The sequence below is a fragment of the Cimex lectularius genome, unplaced genomic scaffold, assembly GCF_000648675.2.
Source record: "Cimex lectularius strain Harlan isolate CLEC.00 unplaced genomic scaffold, Clec_2.1 scaffold355, whole genome shotgun sequence".
Lineage (NCBI taxonomy): Eukaryota > Metazoa > Arthropoda > Insecta > Hemiptera > Cimicidae > Cimex > Cimex lectularius.
This window is the reverse complement of record NW_019392930.1, coordinates 337,396-359,946: the sequence shown is the minus strand read 5'-3', so window position 1 is coordinate 359,946 and position 22,551 is coordinate 337,396. Positions and strand designations below refer to the sequence as shown.

The following is a 22,551-nucleotide window of genomic DNA, read 5'->3' as shown; positions in this document are numbered from 1 at the left end:
TGGAAAAGAATTGCCTATAGCTTATGCTAGTAGAACCCTCTGTGAATCTGAAACAAAATTGTCTACAATAGAATGGGAATTACTTGCAATTGTCTGGTCAACAAAATATTTTAGGCCATATTTGTTCGGTAGGAAATTTGTTATACAGTGCGATCACAGACCATTACAATGGCTGTTTTCTATGAAGGAGCCGAATTCTAAATTATTACGTTGGCGACTCAAACTAGAAGAATACAATTACGAAATTAAATACAAAATCGGAAAAGAGAACAAGGTAGCTGATGCTCTTTCGAGAATAGAATTGAATGTACATGAAACCGGAGGCGAAGTAATAGACGAATTAATTAGAGACTTTTATTTACAAAATCCAGATCTCGAACCCGATAGATTAAATTTGGAAAACGAATCTAATATAAATCTAGAAAATGAATCCATCATGGTCAATGTAGATGAACTTGATGGAAATGTAGATGAAAGCATCGACGATGACGATGCGACGGTACATTCCAACGGAATTGGAAATACGGTTACAAATATACCGATTATTGAGGGTCCCGTTAATTTCGGTAAAAATCAAATAATAATATCAGAAGTCGAATTTAATCCGGGAAAGCCCAAAATTATTAAGTTGTTCGGGAATTCAAAAACAAGAATAAGCGTCCAATTTTCAAAGAACAATTTTACTAATGACGTTATTAAATTTATAAAAGAATTCATCGTGCCTAAAACAGCATAGCACTTGTATTTCGAGTCAGATTTATACGAAAAATTTGCGAAAGTAATAATAGAGGTATTCACTTATTCAGAACTAAAGTTTTTTAAATGTACAGAAAAACGTATCGATGTTTTGGAGGAATCCGATATCAATGAAATTATAGAGAAATATCATATTTCAAAAACAAATCATAGGGGCATCACGAAACGGAAAGTAGAATCAAACGTCTATATTATTGGCCCAATATTAGTAAGTCTGTACAGGAATTTATTAATAGATGTGAAGTATGTCTTTTAACGAAATACGATAGACAACCCCTGAATTTAAAGTACAATTTGACTCCGACACCAAGCAGACCTTTTGAGATTGTTCATATTGACACAATTACGCTCGAGCATAAAAAGTTTTTAACAATAATAGACACCTTTTCTAAATTTGCTCAAGCCTACAAAATAGAGTCGAATCAAGCAATCGAATTAGTGAATAAGTTAATAAAATTTTTTGCATCTTACAATGTTCCAAAGACTATTGTGTCAGATAATGGGCTGGAATTTAACAACAGTCTAGTCAGGGAATTACTATCGCTACATAGAGTCAAGTTGCATTTCATATCTTCTCAACATCCGGAATCAAACGGCTCTATAGAAAGATTCCATTCCACTCTCATCGAGCATATCCGACTTTTTAATAACCAACAAGAATTCATGCACGAAGATATCGAAGACAAGGTAAATTATTGTATTTTGGCATATAATCACTCGCTTCACTCAGTAACAAAATTAAAACCTATTGAAATTTTCAATGAATTGAAATGATAACTGCTAGTTTAAACCTATTGAAATGATACCTGGGCTCAACCAGTATTTGACTGTATTCCCTAATGAAGAACCCATTACTATAAGCCGCCAGGATGGGACTACATTAAAACGACTAAAAGGCGTATTTTTACTAAACATAAATGGTAGTAAAGTGGTCTACAGGAATAGGGAATTGTACCACTCTTCCAAAACTTCTGGGCATCCGAAAATTATTGGTACCGTTAAGCTCGTATTAAACAAGAATCAACAGCCAAAATTCTCAATTAACGTTAAAAAATTGGGATTAGAGGAGCTGAAATTCAACCATGTTTCGCCAATCATTAGGACTTCCTACATTTCAACGTCTGTGAGCGTAGAGCATGCCAGTCTACTGTTTATTGGTCATAGCCTCAGCCTATGGAGTCTTCACATGGTATCCTCAGCGGAGACAGCCCTTGGCCATAGCAACCCCTATCAATCAGCCACCCCCGGGAGTTGGGCATGGAGGAGTTATGCCTGCACAAAACCCTTAGTTCAGCGACAGATGATGTTGCGTCTGTACAGATTCGGAGAATGTTTGTAAGCAATAAACCCTTCCCTGTTCACTATTCCTATTACACTTGTAAAGCCAGATTCAGATTAATCATATCCGTGAACAGGAAAGGCTCTTCTCAAATTATAAGTTGTGTTTAACTAATAAAGTTCTTTTTAAAAAGACTCTCTTTAAAAAGAACAGGTGTTTTTTGACTGTTTTTTAGGGAGTTTGGCGGAAGACGTGTTAGACGAACGACGCATACTGTATAATTTGTTAATAAAGTGTTTATTTAGCAAGTAGTGCGTACCAATTGGTTACTCCCCCATAAAATTTGGGGGCCGCGATAATTAGGGGCAGCAACTTTGTGTACGCGTGAAAAAATGCCTAAAACCAAGAGGGCCACGTGTGGCGGCGGAAAGGACGTTCTACTTTCCAAGGAAGTTGTGTTGGAAGAGGAAACCGAGGAACACCTGGACCCGGTAACTCCGAGGAGCATCGACCAGAACGACGACACGTACGATGATATGACCACACACAATACACCCAAAAGGTTAGTACTTCCACGATCACTTTCAGGGACGTCGAAGAGTCGTTGGACACGTTTTCAGGTGACGACGAATCGAAAAACGTGACCCAATGGATTCAGGAATTGGAAGATATGGCGAACCTATGCATGTGGGATGATATTCAGAAAGTTATTTATGCCAGAAGGTTACTGAAAGGTAGGTTGCTAGTAGGCAATAGTTTGTTTTGTATTTTGATAATTAGTTATTTTCAATTTATTTTGGATTTAAGAAGAAAGAAGAATTTTATTTTATATTATTATTTGAAAAGAATATTTAAATGATTTGTTTAGGTTTCCTTCGTAAATTATAATAAACCCTTACAAGAACATATAGACAGACTACGACAAGTCTTCCAACGGTTACGGGACACAAATTTCAAAGTCCAACTAGACAAAACCGAATTCTTAAAACACCAAGTCGCCTATCTAGGACATATTGTGACAGATGAAGGAGTCAAACCTAACCCCGACAAGATAAGTGCAATAAAAAAACTACCCCCTCCCCAAAACGACCAAACAAATAAAAGGATTTCTCGGTCTACGAGGGTATTACAGAAAATTCATCCAGAACTTCGCACACTTAACGATACCATTAACAAAATGTTTAAAAAAAGGCGCAAAAATAGAAATACACGACCAGGAATACCTGGAAACATTTAATATATGCAAAAATTTACTAATCAACGAACCTATCCTAAAATACCCGTCGCGGAGTCAGTGACGAACAGGCGGGCCGAAATTGAGCTGACATCGGCGGCAGGCCTGGCCCAAGGAGCTGCCGACGAAATCAGTTTTTTTGTTTTTCGCACGGTTCTATGCAACGTCGTGCCTTATCGCCAAACTTCCGGTGGAAAAAACATAAGTTCCTCTGGTCCGGGGTTGCATTCCTGCTTCGGGAGGGAGTTCGCGGGCGGCTTCGACGGCGGAGCTGTCCCTGCAGGAGCTCGAACTTTTTTGTCAGGTCAGCTACTTGTTGAGACAAGATGTCTACGGCAGAATTTTTTGTTGGTGTTACGCTCTCGACGGCGTAAATGTTCGAAGCCTCGACTTCAGCTATCTTATCTGCCGTTATTGATAGCTTGTCGAGGTCTGCGACATCAACGGTAGCGAGGATTTCTTGCATACGTTTTGGAAGGGCTCTGAGCCACAGGTTTCGTAGTAGTTCCTCTGAGACGAGATTCCCCGCTTTCTGTCTCAAGGAACGAAGGAAAAGTGACGGCCGTTCATCTCCAATAGTGGTCTGCTCAAGGAGCCGCCTCACTTTGACACTTTCGCTCTCCTCGAAAGTGTTAAGTAAACGAGCTTTTAAATCTTCGTAGGGTGTCCTGCTAGGATTCTGCAGTATGTCTGTAACTTGCTGTAGTTGCGCCAATTCGAGATTGACGACTACCAGGTGATATTTTGCGGAACTTGAAGTTATTCTTGACGTAGCGAAGGCGGATTCAACCTGAATAAACCATAAAGCAGGGTCGCTCTTCCAGAAGGGCGGTATGCTTGGTGTCGGGCCCAAGGCGGATACCTCCTGTGTCTGTTCCTGAGGCTGATTGCTAGTGTTAGCTTCAGCCATGATGCGTGTCCACGTCGGGGGGTCACCAGTTGTTGGGGTCCTTCCGTGCGATGTTAACCTGGCGGGCCCTCGCAAGGGCCGGCATTGACCAGGAAGGTCCCAACTATTCTGCCTTACCGGGAAGCCCGCAGCCGTGAGCTCTACGGCACGAAACCCCTTTCAAACAGACGAGAAGGGCACTCCTAAGTCGTGGGCCCTGTAGAGCCGGTGAGGAGGCTTTTTTGGTCCTGAAAAGGACCGTTGAGAGATGGGTAGAGTTCCACCTGTCTGACTGGTACCGGGCACCCCGGAGATCGTGAGCTCGTACGACCCGTGGGTCCTTTCTAGTTTTCTAGGTGAAACTCCAGTTCTTTAGTGATGTATGGCTCTGAGAAGAGCCGGTGAAATCCTGGCAAGACGAAGTGATGAGGAAGTTAAGCCGAATCCTTCTACGGTCCGATGGACTAGTCTCTTCTCAGGTTAGCTGGTATTAGTGACTGCTATTTATGCGATTTTCACAACCCTCGACCTCGAACGGGCCTATTTTCAAATACCCATAGCCGAAGCGGACATTCACAAGACTGCCATTACAACTCCGTTTGGCCTCTTCGAATTTACACGTATGTGCTTCGGACTACGGAACGCCGCCCAGACCTTCCAGCGTTTCATCGATTCGATCTTCAGGGACCTTCCCTACGTATTTACGTACATCGATGACGTCCTGATCGCCTCCACCTCGGAAGAAGAGCACGAAGATCACCTACGAGAAGTTTTCACCCGCCTCCGTGCACATGGCTTGACGATAAAAGTCAAAAAATGTGTCTTCGGACAAGAAAACGTGACATTCCTCGGATACGACGTCAACAAGGACGGAATCGCTTCGGTGAAAGCAAAAGTGGACGCACTCACAGAGTATCCGAAGCCGACGCTTATAAAGGACCTCCGAAGATTTCTCGCGATGGTAAATTTCTACAGATGCTGTCTTCCACACGCTGCCGAAACCCAACGCACACTTAACGCGTACATGAAAGGCAGCAAGAAGAACGACAAGCGTTCCGTCATCTGGACCCCGGAATCTTCGGAAGCGTTCGAGAAAACGAAGAGATTTAAAGGACGCCATCCGCCTCGGACACACATTCACGTCAGCTACAGAAATAGCGTTAGTATTAGAGGCTTCCAAAGCTGATAATAAAATAATAGAGAACTCCTTGAAGGCAAGCGTTTTTAAAGTTACGACCCGACAGACTCCCGCAAGTGGTTCATCATATGAAGCTAACAGCAGAAGAAAATCGAACCTAGCCACGGTTAATAGTCGTATTAATTATAAAGCTTTAGGAATAGATGGATTATGTCTGCGATGTGGGTTGAACAATAATAGGGTTAAGACTGTCGCAGAAGGCGGGACTCATTAAGGCGTACTGCTTGCGGGAAAACTGGACATGCGTCGAGGGTATGTATTACAGAGTTAACTAGAAAACAAAAAGACTCTCAAATAAATAAGGTATGCTCAGCTTCTCAAAACTCATTGATGGATGTACTAGAATTGAAGCAGAGGATAACAGTATTATAGATATTAACCATACAAATTATATTATAGATGTGGGCGAGGTAACACAGCGCCCTGACAAAATTATTGTTCCTATTCAAGTTGGTAATGTTCCTAAGATGTTTGAAGTCGATACTGGCAGTAAGTTTAGTCTCATGAATGAACAAGAATTCTCTGCATTGAAGTTACAAGTTCCAATTAAAAAGACGAACATTATATTTAGATCTTATACTAAAGAATTGGGGTGGTGCAAATACCTATAACATACAACAAGACTAAAATAATAGATGAATTGTACATAGTTCCTCCTCCGTATACCTCAATTGCTGGCAGAACATGGCTTAATAAACTAAACATAATCAAAATTAATAAGGAACATAGTGTGAACAAGATGAGTGAAGTACAAGTAAATGAATTAATTAAAGAAATAAAACATAAATATGCAAAATTGTTTGAAAAGAAAGTAGGTTGCGTCCCCTCATGTGCAGTTTAAAACTTAAAAGTGAGTCGATTACGCCTAGATTTGTTAAACATAGAAATCCTCCTTATGCATTAGAGAGCAAAGTGAATGAAGAACTAGACGTCTTAGAAAAAGAGGGAGTGATTGAAAAGACTGATTATGCAGAATGGGGATCACCATTAGTTACATTGCCTAAAAAGAATGGAGAAGTTCGGCTATGTGTGGATTATAAGATTACTATTAACCCATATTTACAAGATTCCAATGAACCTATGCCGATAATTGAAGAAGTATTGCATGAATTGAGAGATGCCAAGATATTCTGTAAATTGGACATTCACAAGGCCTATTTACACTTACAAATGGATGCTAACAGTCAAAGATTATTAACTATTACCACGCCAAGAGGAGCTTATTTAATGAAGAGGCTACCATTTGGAGTAAAAACTGCGCCAAAAGAGTTTCACAAATTTATGAGACAGAGTCTGCAGGGATCGAATAAGGTAGTTTCATATTTTGATGATATTGTGGTTTATGGGAACGATGTTGCTGAATGTTATGATAATTTGAAAAGGTGCCTGGATAGACTCCACGAACTCAAAATGCATCTGAATGAAAGTAAGAGCGTTTTCTTTACCAATCAAATTAATTATCTTGGACATTTAATAACGCAGGATGGTATAGGTAAACTGGATGAACGGATAGAACCAATTATGAAAGCAGCTAGGCCGAAAAATGTGCGGGATGTCAGAACATTTATTGGATACGTGACTTATTACTCCAAATTTATACCTCATTTAGCAACGGAGATGAACCCTCTTTACAATTTGTTAAAGCAAAATAAGCCTTTCAAATGGACAAAACAATGTGAAGAGTCCTTTTCCAGAATTAAAAAGTTGGTAATAAGTAATGATATAGTTAAGTACAATCCAAAACTACCACTCTCTTTAGCTACAGATGCTAGCCCAGTAGGATTATCAGCGGTAATATCACATACTATCAATGGACAAGAAAGACCTGTCATGTTTGCTTCAAGAACACTCACTCGCAGCGAAAGAAATTATTTACAGTTAGACAAAGAAGCAACGGCGATGTATTGGACTTTTAAGAAGTTTTATATGTATCTATATGGAAGAAAATTTCTATTGCTAACAGATAATAAGCCACTAAGTTATATTTTCAATGCAAAGAATCGTTACCAAATATCACCGCTTCTCGATTACTTAGATATGCAATGATTATGAATGGATTTGACTTTGAAGTTAAACACAGAAAAGCGGAATGTCATCGGAATGCCGATTATTTATCTCGAGCTCCGCTATCTCCAAGCTCAAAGGAAGAAGAAGAAGAAGAAACGGATGAAGATTATGAAGCTTTTAACATAGTGATAAACCAAATCTCAAGTGAAAATATTACATTAGAGTTGATCGCACGGGAAACAGACGCTGATGAGGTACTTAAAAAATTGAAAGACAGCCTGTACGATGGTACAAACAATTCGTATGAATGCAGTATCCACAATGGGGCCATTTTTAGAGGACCAAGAGTAATAATCCCGAAATCGTTGCAATCAGTCGTCCTACAAGAACTACACGCTACACATTTAGGAGTAGTGAAGATGAAAGGATTAGCTAGAAGATATTGTTATTGGAGAGGATTAGATCACGATATAGAGAGTTTAGTTAGAGGGTGTCAAGAATGCCAAAATGTGAGAGCAAATGCAAAGAAAGTTACACTTCACAAATGGGACGTTCCAGAGAGGAATTGGCAAAGATTGCACATGGACTATGCGGGTCCATATTTAAATCAGCACATTTTTATTCTGGTGGATGCAAAATCGAAGTGGATAGAAGCTAAAATACTAAAAGAAGCACCCACATCAGCCGGCACTATCAATATTCTTAAAGAGCTTTTTATTAGATATGGCGTACCAGTGGTATTAGTAAGTGACAATGCAACAATTTTTAAATCGGTTGAGTTCTCAAGTTTTTGCACTAACCACGGAATACAACAGAAATTCTCAGCTCCAGGCCATCCTGCAACTAATGGGCAGGCGGAGAGGGTTGTCCAAATAATTAAAAATAAGTTAAAATCAATGATGAACGAACAAGGTAACCTTCGAGATAAGTTAAACGAAATACTCATAACGTTATAGAGTGACACCATTAGCAAGTGGTACTAATCCGGCAGAGAATTTTTTGGGGTGGAACTTGAGAACGAAATTAGATCTTATTATAAGAAGCCCTACTTCGGAGCGAGTGGAACAACCTCACTTGACAACAGCTTCACAATTAAGTGTGGGAGAGCGCATAGCAGCAAGAATATATTCACAAAATGAACAAGAAAAGTGGGCGTATGGAACTGTTGAAAAGAGACTGGGTAGAGTGCATTATAATATAAAATTGAATTCCGGATACGTATTAAAAAGACACAAAGATCAGTTGAGAAGGTGCGAGGTGCCAGCTAGTAACCAAGATGGCCTAGATAAGTTACAACAACCGATATCGACCCAAAGTCAAGAACCAGCGACTAGCAATGGGTCCAGCCAAGAGAGAGATCCGGCAAGATTAGAGGAAGGAGCCAGGAGTCCAAATGTCAATAATAGAAAGCAGGCTGCAACTGAAAGTCCAGAGCAGTTAATGGGATCAGTAGTTCAAGAAGATGAGGCAGTTCTTTCACCAACAGCAAGGCCGCCTTTAAGGCGCTCTATGCGGATCTGCAAGCCGGTAATAAAACTAAACTTATAGAACGGAAAACAGACTAAATTAATCATTGACAAAGAATAAGTGTGGGAGAATTATAGTGTTAAAGGTCAAAGAATCGATTGTCTAAATGGATATCTCTTTTTGTGAAATATATTATATCGATTGTTATATATCATCGTGGAAGGTGTACTAAGGTTATAGTAAGCTGTTTTAATAAAGTAGTAATAGTCGATTACGTTCTGTGTATTATTTAATTTCAACGGACCTCATACATGACACACCCCTTAACCTTGAACTGAATGTCACCCCCACACCCACACGCCCTAACGAAATAATCCACATCGACACTTACAGTGGACGGAAACAAATTTCTCACGACCATAGACGCTTTCTCACGTCTTGCTCAGGCTTATAAACTTAAAACTTCACAGGCCGTCGAAATAACACACAAATTAATCAAGCATTTCACACATTACGGCATACCGAAGAAAATCGTTACCGATAATGGCGTGGAATTCAATAACTCACTTGTCAAAGAATTACTTAATGTCTACAAAATCGACACACATTTTACCAGCACACAGCATCCACGATCAAATGGGATGATAGAACGACTACACTCCACAATCGTGATTACTCAAAAATAGAGACGAATTAAACGATCAGAATATGGAAGACAAGATGAATTGAGCCATATTCGCTTACAACAACACGACACATTCTGCCACAAAACACACACCACTTGAAATCCACAGTGGCCATATAAATAGAGACTCCCTACTAGATATAAATATAGACGAGCAATTAACTAACGACTACATAGCAAACCACAGAGAACGAACTAAATTATTATATGAGAGAATTAGAGAATTAAGCCAAATCAACAAAGAGAAACATATTAACAAACGGAACGAAAACAGGGAAACCTTCTCTGAAATTCCCAAAGACGTTTACGTGCGAAACGCAAAAAAACAGCAAAACCAAAGACCGTTACAAACCGGAATAGATAGATACTGTTAACAAAGAATTAAAAACCGCAAAAATAAAGACCCAACACCACAACACAAAAGACAAATTTCATTTAGAAAATATAAAACGACCTAGGAAAACGAGTAACTAACAAACAAATCTGTTCCAGGACACTGCTCTTAGCAGTCACATCAGGAGCAATAATAACGGACATCACAACAGGCACAGGACTCATCCCTATAGACTTAGGCACTGCAAAAGTACAGACGTCCCACCACGTTTTAATACATTTTTTTAAACTAAACCACTTTTTAAATCAACTACACGTTCTTGACGAAAACTATCGCTCGACACTGTTGTACCAACAAGGAAAAGTAATACGCGGGACTAGTACGTTAACCGATGGGGCCACTCTAACTAGCTACTGTAAAATAATTAACCACACTAGAGAAATTATAAAAGATAAATTAGAATTGATCAACCCACAAGGGAATATTATTAAAGATAGATTTAAGAGAGGAATTATAAACGTCTCGGAACAATAATTAAATTTATAACCGGTAACTTAGATAACAACAATAAGGAAAGATTCGAAAAAATTATTAAACATTTAGATTCACAACAACAAGATATGCAATCACAAATAAATGCTCAATACTCACTAAACTCAGAAATCATAAAAGAATACAACAAAACACTGCAAACTATAAACCAGAATAATCACGAGATTGCTAAGAAGATATTAAAACTACACGAGAACATTGACCATTACACGGATTTAAACAGACAACACAATATCTTAAATCAAATACAAATTCTATATCACATTATATTAAACACATTACAGGATATAAAAAATTCTATAGCGTTTTGTAAATTAAAAACATTACACCCCAGCATAATTTCCCCATCCGAACTATTCTATGAACTAAATAAAATTTCCTTACTATGCAAATAGATTACCTTTCGAAGTTCACCCACAAAACATAATAAACTATGAGGAAATTATCAAAGTCAATTGTATTATCAAAACATACAGAAATTGTATATTTATTTGAAATACCTATTGTACAGATGTAAACATCCGACTGTATGAAATGTACCCCGTAGCTGCCAAATACGGAGAAAGCTTTGTAATTATACTTCCAAATGTTAAATACTTACTCAAACTACAATCTGGTCTTGAGAAAACACAAATAATTACACTAAAGAGTACTTGTGCACAAAAAATTGCATACGTACACTTTTGCTCTCCTGATTTAATAAACAAACGCTCAATGTGAATTGAACCTGCTAGAAAATGGTAGTACAGAACTTCGCAGCTACACAACACTGCCTCTCTCTGCCAACCACTTGGAGTGGATACCACAAATCAACCAGTACCTGGCAACTTTCCCCACAGGAGAACGTTTAAAAATCATCGACCAGGACATCGCCGAGGATAAACTACTACAAGAAGTCTTCCTCATCAACCCAAACAACAGTCAAGTAATATATCGAGGAAAACACCTGAACCACGAGTCTAGATCCTCTGGGAAACCAAACATCTTGGCAAACGTTGATTTAAATTTCCACGTCACTCAGATGTCAAAGTTCAAAGTACATCTTCAGGAATTGAATCTGCAAAACATACCATCCAACGTCATCGTGGATCGTAACAACAGCTTCTTCTTCCAGCAATCTGGCAATCATCATAATGTTGATCATCGCAGTGACTTTAATCACCACCATGACTTGGACACGATTCAAGAAGATGACAACAGACTTCACCGAGCCACCCGAGGAAGAACTCCGCCAAATTCAAGAATTTCCAGGGAAATTCCCGAACTAGGGGTGGAGGAATTACATCCGCAACGGCTGCTTCTGTCATCATAATAAATCCTGCAGACTCAACAACTCTATAGACCCTCTCCCACCATTTTTGGACACTCGGAGTTGAACCGCATCTTAATCACGACCTCGTCTTAATTTTACAAGTTATTCATTTTTATTTAAAGTAATTGTAAACTTTAATGATATATAATAAATAAATCTTTTTTTTAAAAACGAATGTCGTTGAGTCAAATTTATAACTTTATATATATATATANGTTGTCTCACATCACATTTTTGTAAAGTTGATTAATTATTATTTATTATTATTATAAATTCACTAATTTCGTGGTCCGCTTGACCAATTATTATAAAGTTATTAATTCCCAAACTGTGAAAGGCAAACACGTCGTCTTGGACGCTCCCCACTGGTTAGAGAATCTAAATTAACCGCGGAGGTACAGTTTTTAGAAAGACCATGGAGTGCGCTCTATACTTTTTGCGGGGGCAGAAGGAATAAGAACCTCCAGTATGGTAGCAGTTTTGTTTTGTTATAGTAATATTTTTAAGGTGCTAGTGGGGAGTGTATCCGTGCCTCAATCTTTTTACTAAATAAAATTATAATTGTTAACTAGTCGTGTTTGTTATTATGTCCGACTTTGAAGAGGGCCAGATCTCCGAGGATCAGTGGGACCATAGCCCAACGGATGAATTCCCGACATCAGAAGTGGAATGCCGACGCCGACCACGTGCATTTAAGTGCGCTTAATTTTACTCGACTCCTCGACCGTGTCCTCGGTGGACAAGAAATGACATTGCCCGAGTTCAACCCCCGCAGCGAGGAGTGCGATTCACGAGCTTGGATTAAAACAGTGGTGTTTTTTACACAAAACTGAACGGTCCGGACGGCGCCTTATAATGCACTTATCCAAAGCTTTAAAACTAGACGCTGCCAGCTGGTTAACAACCGTGGTACATCCTGATCTGACCTGGGACGAATTCCGAACTGCATTTATTACGCACATAGAACACTAGCTGGTGTTTTCCTTAAACGTTTTGGCGAACAACCAAAGGAAGGAGAAAGTCTTTTGACTTTTGCTGCAAGGACCATAAATACTATAACAGCGCAATGCAGGGAAGCCGACATTGAAGAAATGGCTGTTAGCATGGCATTGGCTCAATTCGCCCCCGTTAGCCAGAAAGCAAGACATCTTGCATTCACAACCAATATCAAAACTCGCGATCGTCTTATGCAAGAGCTGAGGGCTATCTCCATGGACATCCAAAAGAAGTTCTGATAAAATGTATGGCGAAGGATCACCAATTAAGAAACCACGTTTCCTATCGTCTTCACCAGGACGAATGAGTGCAGCAAGTGTACGCTGTTTTTTCTGTAACCGACTTGGACATCGATCGATGGATGCCGCATGAAGAAAATATTTTCTCAGTCGACCACGGGATCTTTCACGCCGACCTGCTACAACTGTAATCAGAAAGGACATCTTTCCAACCGATGCCCGAAGAAGATGAACTCGCCCAAAACAGCAATGCTGAAAACTACACCGGACGTCAGGCCGATCGACAAACGGGTGTGTTTGTGCGCAGCCAACCCCGCAGGAGAACTCGAACACAACGGTGAGCGTTACCATTTTATTTTGACTCGGGCTCAGAGTGCTCTCTTCTCAAATCAAGTTTAGAAAAAATATTTCAAGGAACACGATTTTCAAATTTAATTAACTTGTCGATGAAGGGGAGCGGCTGGTTCTTAAAAAATATTGACGGTCTCCTCTGCGCGTTATTCGATTCCGACCCTTAGGTGCTTGCAGCTTTATTCTGCTTCCGCCGAAAATAGTCTCTAGAAAAGCAGTTATAAATGTGCAAAACAATTACGAGCGGTGTTTCCAATACGCCATACCCTCCCATCTCGTGGAGGGCGCCCACCCGGAACGTGTAAGTAAATACGCAAACTTGCAACATAGATATAATTTCGACTGCATTTCCTTCCCCACACCTCTCCAACAGGTGAAAACGTTTGAACACCACAACATCAGTATAAACGTTTTCGGTGTTGGAGAGTCGGGCGACGTATGTATCCTCTCAAAGTAGTCAAGCAGGAGAAGGCCGATCACCGCGATCTCCTTCTCCTCACATCGGATGAAGGGCGAAGCCACTACACATACATAAACGATTTTAACAAATTAGTGGCTTCGCAAATTTCCGGTCACCACAGCGGAAGACACGTCTGCAACCGCTGTCTCACCCATTTCAATATGGACGGGAGGGACATCGCTTGCAGGATGAGGGAGCACATGGAGTACTGTGGAACAAACAAAGCGACCCGAATCGTCCTCCCGGCTTGCGACGGCAACGGGAATCCTCCGACAACGTCGTTTATCAACATCCAACGACAGATGAGGATTCCCTATGTCGTCTATGCAGATTTTGAATCTATACTGCAAAAGATTCATCCGGGGGACGACTCGGTTCGGACACAAACGACGCCTTACCAGATACATATCCCGATGAGTTTCTGCGTCCATGTAAGGGTCGCAGATGCCATCCCACGCCACCTTCTACCCATAAATTCCCCCGCCGAACCCTACGTCTACACGAGTGACGATTCGGCGAAGAAATTTATGGAGTACATTAAAGACGTGGCGGAGAAGGTTTCTCTGGTGTACTCCAATGTGCGGCCCATGCTACCCCTGACACTTGCACAGACTGAAGCCTTCCTTAATTCCACATCCTGCTATCTCTGCTCTCCACCCTTCACCGCCGGCAATAGAAAGGTGCTGGATCACGATCACATCACGGGCTTGTATCGTGGTCCAGCACATTTCAAATGCAATTTCCTTTATCGCACCCCTCGTTTCCTACCGGTTCTATTCCACAATCTCAGCGGTTACGACGCCCACTTCATTGTCCGAGAGTTCGGGCGTGACTTGAACGACGAAGAAAAGAAACGACTTCGCATTCAAGTCATCCCCAACTCTGTCTTTCGGTATGCAAGTGGGCGCCTTATCCGTGAGATTGGTGGCTCTTTCCGTTTCATGGCTTCCAGTCTGGATAAGTTGTCCAAGAATTTGCCCCGTTCCCACTTTAAGGAGACGGGTAAATTCTTCCCCGCCGCTCATTTGGATCTTGTCGTTAGAAAAGGAGTGTACCCCTACGATTACATAGATTCGTTCGAGAGACGGTTCTGCCCCCGAAGGAGGCTTTCTATAGCGAATTGAACGAAAAGCCCACCTCGAACGAAGACTACCAGTACGCCCAAGAGGTATGGGAAGCGTTTAATATCGGAACCCTGGCCGAGTACAACGAACTTTACCTCAAGGTAGACGCACGCTCCTTTGCGACGTCTTTGAAAATTTCAGAGACGTCTGCATTGGAGCTTACGCGCTGGACCCGGCCTGGTATTATACGGCACCCGGACTCGCTTGGGACGCGATGATGAAGCTGACAGGGGTACGGTTGGATCTGCTGACCGACTACGACATGATCCTAATGATCGAGCGGGACATAAGAGGTGGCCTGTGCCAATGCAGTCTCCGATATGGAAAAGCTGACAACAAATATCTCAACCCAAGTCGAGATCCCCTCGAGGAATCGTCTTACATCGCCTACCTAGACGCTAACAACTTGTACGGTTGGGCGATGTCCAACGCACTTCCTTCTGGGGGTTTCGAATGGGTCGAGAATCCGGAATCTCTCGGCTGGCTCAACGTGCCCAGAGATGGACCACACGGCTATATCGTTGAAGCCGACATAGAGTATCCGGACGAGTTTCACGATTTGCATAATGATTTTCCCCTGTTGCCCGAGAACACAGTTCCTCCCGGCGGGGACTTTAAGAAATTGTTGGCTCCGCTGAGCAACAGGAAAAAACACGTTGTGCATTTCGTCAATTTGCAGCAGGCCATGGGCTTAGGACTAAAGTTAGTACGTGTACATCGGGCGCTCCAATTCCGCCAATCTCCTTGGCTCCGTTCTTACATCGACCTCAACGCCCGACACGACAACAGTCGACCAACGACTTTGAAAAGAACTTTTACAAGCTCATGAACAATGCCGTTTTCGGAAAGTTCATGGAGGACGTCCGAAAACGCATTAGGATTGAGCTTGTAGCATGGCCGCAACAATTTAACCGACTTATGGCTAAACCGATTTTTAAGGACAGAACGATATACACCGAATCGTTAGTTGCAGTACATCTGGACTTTGAACAGATCCAGATGAACAAACCTATTTACGTAGGAATGGCCATCTTGGATCTCTCCAAAGTCAGGATGTATGAATTTCACTACGGTTCGGTGTTACCGTTCTACGGACCCGACAGACTAAAGCTCATGTACACCGACACGGACAGTTGACTTTACTATATTAAGACCTATAACAAACAAGCCACGATAATAGGGAATACGAGGCGAGCTTTTTTAAGAGCGCGGGAAGGATACTCTGAGAGAGGGGATGAGTGAGGAAGGTTTTGGAGTTTTTTTGAGTTGAGGGAGTTTTGTTTTTTGATCGGCTCACACGTGGCGATTGTAATCGAAGAAAAGAAAAAAAGGCATCTTGAAGAAGAAGAAAACACCTTGAAGATAAAAGAAAAAGAAAACATCTTGAAGAAGGGACTGCGTTCAAGAAAAAAAATTTAAGCTAAGAACTTTCAATTTCTTTTATTGATTTTGTATAATTTCGTTTTTTCCTGTTTGTTTATTTCCAATAAAACATTACTGTTATAAACCCATTTTAATTACCAAATTCCTTGTTTGAGAAAGATCCATTACAGACCGACGACTTTTACTCCGACATGACTAACTTTACGGACGAACTCGACACTTCCGACTACCCTACTGACCACCCCGCCCACAGGACTGATAACAAAAAGGTGTTGGGGAAATTTAAAGACGAAGCCAACGGAGTGCCCGTCTCCGAATTTGCCGGACTTCGAACAATGATGTACGCGTTACGAATCCTCGACGAAGAAAAGAAAAAGGCGAAAGGAATCAAAAAGATAGTCGTCGAAAAAAGCTCTCCTTCGAAGACTATCTTTCTGCTCTGCACGACGGAAAAGAGTTTAAGACCACGTTTCGGTCGATCATCTAGAAACGTCACAAACTCTTTTTCGTTGAACAGACCAAAACATCCCTTTCGCCTCACGACGATAAACGTCATCAAGTCGACGGGATTCGTACCTTAGCCCATGGTCATTATTCCATATCAGATGTATAACGTTTCGGATTGGTACGAGATGGGAGAGTATGACATATTTGCTCTCCCCTTACTGTACATAGTTTTTATTTATTTATGTATATATTTATTTAAGTTGTAAACATGTAAATACGTACATAATATGTAAATAGGTAAAAATGAAGTAAAAATGAGAGAAGGCATTGCCTTGGCAATCGTGTCGCCTCCGTCAGTGGCAATTGTTTTTACCACCCTTTGGAAAATTATACGATACTTAAATTAACATTACAATTAAATTCAGTAAAATTTATGAAAGAAAGAGAGAGAGAGATTTATATATAGTCAGTTTTTCCCCCAATTCATAGTACCGCCGAATTTGTCTTAACATTGTGATTAAATGGCGGGGAAAAACATGAACAATTTTACAAGTATATAAGGAAAACGTGTGCTGATTGGCCAGTAGTATCTACCATGCGTTTGTTGAAGCAATACAATCTGCGTATTAGAAATCTTGACGATCACGGCTATCCTGCGATGAAAGCATCGAGACTCGGTCCACTATTGCCCGACTCCATCAGATGTCTAATATGCGGACCATCCAATTGCGGAAAAACTAATCTCATGTTGAGTTTGATCTATGATTCCAAAGGTTTTTGATTCTTGAATATCTATTTATTTGCTAAATCGTTGCATCAACTAAAGTATAGACAACTGGGTCAAGTATTGGAACCCATCGAGGTTATCTATTCGCCCCAGAAACCCTTATTGGAACGATTGGTGGAAGAAGCAAATACCCCTGAAGGGTCTAGAATGGTCAAGAGTTTTTCAGAGAGAATCGGACAAACCCCTGCCAGCTACGTAATGAAATTTATTGGTGACGAAAAGAAACGCCTATATTCGACATACGGAATACGTTATGAAAACAACAGATTCGTCTTGGGTGATAGTATAGTGACAATCGAAAACGACGAACTCGATATTGGTGACAACAGATACATGGCAACAAAGGGATTATTAGAATTGTTATTTATGCAATGCCCGGATATTGACACGGTCACCGATGAAGACTTGCAAAATTTCAAATCCATTCTCAGACTGACAAAAAGCACATGGAAAACGATACAGCTCGGAGGGAGTATTGTCGCCAAACGAAGGCATCCCGAGTGGCCTATCATTTCTTCTCTATTTCGTGCTCCGAAACGAAAAGGGGCAAAGAAAGTATCGGGTCTATCGTTAAATCAGAATATAGAACGATTGAAATGTTTATTGCCTTCGGATAATTATGAAAACAATGGAAAAGAAATCGGTTTAATAGAGCAAAGGCTCCGGGACGACTATATAATACATTGACTTTGATACGCAGACGTCATTATTCGATTGCAGTTGAAAGTATAAACATGTCGGAAATTAAAAAACAAATTGTCAACGAACTGCATCGCCCTACTAGACGAAATTTCCAAAGGCGCAAAAAGGGGATAGACGATTTGTGGCAAGCGGACCTCATAGAGATGATACGCTACTCCAAAGAAAATAAAGGTTTCAAATACATTTTAATCGTAATCGACTGTTTTTCGAAATTTAATAGGCAACGGAAGTGAAGAGGAAATCCGGTAAAGAAATTGCCGAGGCGTTCCGAAAAATTTTGAGTTCTTCCAACGGACGTGTGCCGGGAAATTTGCGAACAGACCAAGGCAAAGAGTTTTACAATAAACAAGCTAAATCCCTTTTTAAAAAATTCGCTATAAATCATTATTCAACGTTCAGCAACGTAAAAGCTTCTATCGTGGCAAGGGGCATTAGAACACTAAAAACAATGTATTGGAAACGAATCAGCCTCCAAGGTTCGTACCGTTGGCTATCGCTGTTACAACCACTGCTAAATGAATACAACAATAAAATACATCGCACTATCGGGATGACACCGGCAGCAGTGAAAACCGCGAAAATTGAAACTCATCTCTTGGAAAAGGTCTTCAACTCGAAAAGTGTCGTGAAAAAGATACCCAAATTCAAGATTGGTGATTATGTGAGGATCTCAAAGTACAAAGCACAATTCAGTAAAGGTTACACCCCGTCATGGTCTTCAGAAATTTTCAAAGTTTGTAAAGTGAAAAGAACAAATCCTGTGACGTATATTTTGGTTGATTCGACAGGAAAAGATATTGCTGGTGGATTCTATCAAGAAAAATTGCAGTTGGCAAAATACCCGGACTCGTACCAGGTCGAAAAAGTTATCAAGAAAAATAAACAGAAAGCTCTAGTAAAGTGGCTAAGTTTCGATTCGTCTCACAACAGTTGGGTCGATGTGAAAAATTTAAACAACGGACTAGGTTGACCAGTCGTCATCCGCCCTTCATCCAAGTTATGTAATCCGTTATAATAAAAGTCCAAAAAAAAAACTTTATTTATAATAACGAATACAATTTTATACAACAAGTATACCGGCCAACAACTAGCATAACACTGCGTCTAGCATAAGACTAAGAGTAAGACTTAATAGAAGACTAACGGAAGACTGTCGGCCCTAGCGCCTCAGCCCTATTTATATGGTAGTGAAGTTTGCTGACTCAGATGCTGTGGATTCTGGAAGACGGTACCATAACTTCCATTGAAGATGGGACCGAAGAAGGAGAAAAAGACAAAATGAATAATACGTCCTCCGAAGAAAATTGGCGGCTCCCGATTAAGCGATTTGCCGAAAAAAAGACAAGAGCTGATTCATACTTTTCGTAGACGGGCCTTACGAATTTTGGCATTTCTCGAATAGCTCGAGCTAATAGAATTTCTGGCTTCAGAGGTGTTTTTATGAGAGATACACTACCCAAAAAACCGCGTGAAAACGAGTGTGCAGTAATGAATTTGGATCATAGTTCCGGCCGAGGGACGCATTGGGTGTGCTATAAGAAAACTGGCAATCGTGTAAAATATTTTGATGCTACTGGTTTAACGACACCTCCAAGCGAAGTGATCAGGTATTTAAATAAATCAAAAATTACGACAAATAAAAAAATTTCTCAATCACCAGGAACGAATAAATGCGGTCATCTTTGTTTACTGTTCCTGCTAAACGATATAAATTAGACGATTTCTATAAAGAAGGGCTCAGTATCCATCTTGATTCGCGATGGGGTTAGACTTTAGAAAGATATATAAAAGGAACCGTGACAAACCAAGGTTCAGTCTTCCTCGAGAAGTCAGCGAGAAAGCAACTCTCGTCTCCAAGGAAAATATCGAGTTTTTGAAAACCGCTGGATACAAACTATTACCAAAATGGACATGTTAAACGTAGAAGAGCGTCCCAGTTTCGACGAGGCTATAGAAGGGATCGAACTTCATTCTCATTATCCGTAATCGACGAAATTACAACAAGGCGACGAGATCAGGATTACCGTTCAACATCAGGATATTTACACTCTACCTTGTGATAGTTTTCTCTACTTGTAAGGGAAATTTTTGAAAGCGGACGGATCGGGCTTGCCAACTAACGCAAAATTGACTCAGAACGCATTTGCTTATTTATTCGATGAAATCAGGTGTGAAATCTGTGGCCAAAGTGGGTAGTAGGGTGGTTAGGGGGCCAAACCATGGATTGTTTGCCTTTGAGCTTTCGAAGTGTGCGGACGTGCCCGTGAGTACTCCTCACACGACGACCTATTGAAGCGGCTGTTGAAGCAATCACTACATGTAAGTTACCTCATCAGAGTCGGCTTGCCACCAGCTTTCCAGAAAGCATTCGAACGTCTAAATCGGTAAAGTATATCAAAAGTTATTTACGATAAACTAATTCGGTCTCTGAGCACGTGGTCGATGCCTACAGGCTGACCAACCTTGGAGGCCGGAATATCTTTCCGATCTCGGCTAAACATGTCATCTTATTACTATTCTTCACTTAACCTTTCTGACATCTCTTGTCATCCTCCCCTTCCCCGCTCTCACCTGTTCTTCACATATGCTTCAGCTTACCGATTTCTGCCATACATGGCATCCCATTGCATTCTTCATCGTCCTGACTTCTCTTGTCATCCTACCCTTCCCCGCTCTCTCAATTTCTTCACAATTCTTCAGCTTGCTGTTTTTCTGCCACACGTGGCATCCTATTGAATATCTTTGTAGGATTCTTCACCTTCCTGACATCTCTTGTCATCGTCCTCTTCCCCGCTTTATCATTTTTTCATTCTTCATTATTCATTACAATATCTTGTTTCCCTCCTATTTCCCTCTTCTGTAATCTTCTCTTCGTCCATATCCCTTTGGCATCACTTGTCACTCCCTTACTCTTCTTTCAATTTTTAGTATTAATTATTTTTCTCTTAATTCAATTTAGTTTACAGTTTTTTTTTCCCCCTAACACGTTCTCTCTGACCCCCAAGTTCAAACACTTCCGTCTTTAATAAAAAAGCTACACAAATAAAATATAGCCAAAGAAAGATACTGTAAAGAACCGGCGACGGCTTAGGAACAGTAGAAAGAAAGAAGGCCAGACGGTTGGCTTCGAGCGAGTTAGTGTGTCGGATCTCGCCGAGATCTGAATTTTTAGTGGGTTGAAGTGGCCTGTTTAGCCTGTGAGCGGGTGGAAACTGTTCGGCCTTCAACAGGCTTCAAGATTCTGTATTGTACTACAAGAAGATTTCGGGTAGGACGTTACTATATTCGTATTTGTATCTGAATTTTTCGTATTTTGTTTCGGTTTTTTTAACGACAAAACCTAGCAACGGAGCGGAGAGAGAATATTTCCCACTTGATTCTCTTTTTCCCTCCGATTAATTCCCTCCCACCTAGTCGATTGAAATTCCCGTGCATTGAGGGAAATTTTCCCTTTTTCCCTGTGGTTATTTGTCTTTTTCCCTTTCCTTATCAGCTGTGAATAATAAACAAATGAAAATAAATTTAAAAATTTAAGGAGGAGTCGTGCTACAGTGTCCATATATACATCTCTTATGTATGGACACTGTCATTAATGTTAAAATGGCAGAAAATACAGACAAAGCTGATAAATTCTATACTGAAATGGATCAAAGACCGCTAGACGATTACATGGCTGACCAGTCCAGAATGGCCTTGCTAAAAAGGGCGATAAAGCCGAAAAAACTTGTCCAAGGTAATACAACTCAATACACTACCACCACTGTAGGCTGCTCCAGACATAGTGAATCCAATGAGACGGAGACAGATAGTGAGTTGCTGACAAAAAAGACTAATGGTCACATGGCGAGAAAGAGACTGCGTGCACAGGAAATCTCTACTTCGGATGAAGAACTGAAAAAAGGCAGTGGTTTTGCAATAGTTGACAATGCATTAAAAATAAGATACATGATTGCGCCAGATAATAAATGCCCTAAACCTGCAGCAACCTATGTCACTGCCCAGGTAGATGAATTGTTAAACATTATGCAAAAGCTCGCGCAAGAAAATGCGTATTTAAGGGGCAAATATGCTCCTCTAGGAGATAAGCATGATGACCGCACGCAACAAAACACCGCTGAGGCCGTTGTAGCTGCGCTGACGCCGGCGATTAAGAACATAGCGAGTGAATTAAAGCGAGACCCTATTGGCAATGTTGATACACCCATGAAAGGAATAGTTGCTGAATTGAAATGCTGTATTAGCAAAATACCGGAACAAAGAATGGCATGAACAGTTCAAGAAATGAAAAGGCTTCCTGCAACCCCCAAAAGGATACTACCAATCATACAAACGGACGTAATAATTCAGAG

At 40.7% G+C, this 22,551-nt stretch overlaps 5 protein-coding genes across 5 annotated transcripts; 4 read left to right on the top strand and 1 right to left on the bottom strand.

Annotated features, from left to right (window-relative positions):
* Positions 1 to 3,399: 3,399 nt before the first annotated feature.
* On the bottom strand, positions 3,400 to 4,179 carry LOC112127878. Its single transcript, XM_024229373.1, has one exon. The coding sequence runs from the start codon at positions 4,177 to 4,179 to the stop codon at positions 3,400 to 3,402; it is 780 nt and encodes a 259-aa protein (XP_024085141.1).
* A 2,005-nt stretch (positions 4,180 to 6,184) lies between these two features.
* LOC112127877 (uncharacterized protein K02A2.6-like) lies at positions 6,185 to 11,713 on the top strand. Its single transcript, XM_024229372.1, has 5 exons — positions 6,185 to 6,782; positions 7,355 to 8,275; positions 8,334 to 8,890; positions 10,008 to 10,098; positions 11,136 to 11,713. The coding sequence occupies exons 1-5, from the start codon at positions 6,185 to 6,187 to the stop codon at positions 11,711 to 11,713; spliced, it is 2,745 nt and encodes a 914-aa protein (XP_024085140.1).
* A 295-nt stretch (positions 11,714 to 12,008) lies between these two features.
* LOC112127874 lies at positions 12,009 to 14,895 on the top strand. Its single transcript, XM_024229369.1, has one exon. It carries the CDS (start codon positions 13,738 to 13,740, stop codon positions 14,881 to 14,883), a length of 1,146 nt encoding a protein of 381 aa, XP_024085137.1. The 5' UTR covers positions 12,009 to 13,737; the 3' UTR covers positions 14,884 to 14,895.
* Positions 14,896 to 16,350: 1,455 nt separating this feature from the next.
* On the top strand, positions 16,351 to 16,940 carry LOC112127873. Its single transcript, XM_024229368.1, has one exon. It carries the CDS (start codon positions 16,458 to 16,460, stop codon positions 16,845 to 16,847), a length of 390 nt encoding a protein of 129 aa, XP_024085136.1. The 5' UTR covers positions 16,351 to 16,457; the 3' UTR covers positions 16,848 to 16,940.
* Positions 16,941 to 18,752: 1,812 nt separating this feature from the next.
* On the top strand, positions 18,753 to 19,172 carry LOC112127876. The gene has a single exon (XM_024229371.1). The coding sequence runs from the start codon at positions 18,753 to 18,755 to the stop codon at positions 19,170 to 19,172; it is 420 nt and encodes a 139-aa protein (XP_024085139.1).
* The last annotated feature ends 3,379 nt before the right edge of the window (positions 19,173 to 22,551 follow it).

Coding starts and splice junctions, on each gene's coding strand:
- LOC112127878 (XM_024229373.1), bottom strand. CDS start 4,179: ATGGCTGAAGCTAACACTAGCAATCAGCCTCAGGAACAGACACAGGAG.
- LOC112127877 (XM_024229372.1), top strand. CDS start 6,185: ATGTGCAGTTTAAAACTTAAAAGTGAGTCGATTACGCCTAGATTTGTT. Junction 6,783..7,354: donor CAAAATGCATCTGAATGAAA/GTAAGAGCGTTT, acceptor TTCAATGCAAAG/AATCGTTACCAAATATCACC. Junction 10,099..11,135: donor TAGACTTAGGCACTGCAAAA/GTACAGACGTCC, acceptor TGAACCTGCTAG/AAAATGGTAGTACAGAACTT.
- LOC112127874 (XM_024229369.1), top strand. CDS start 13,738: ATGTATCCTCTCAAAGTAGTCAAGCAGGAGAAGGCCGATCACCGCGAT.
- LOC112127873 (XM_024229368.1), top strand. CDS start 16,458: ATGACTAACTTTACGGACGAACTCGACACTTCCGACTACCCTACTGAC.
- LOC112127876 (XM_024229371.1), top strand. CDS start 18,753: ATGACACCGGCAGCAGTGAAAACCGCGAAAATTGAAACTCATCTCTTG.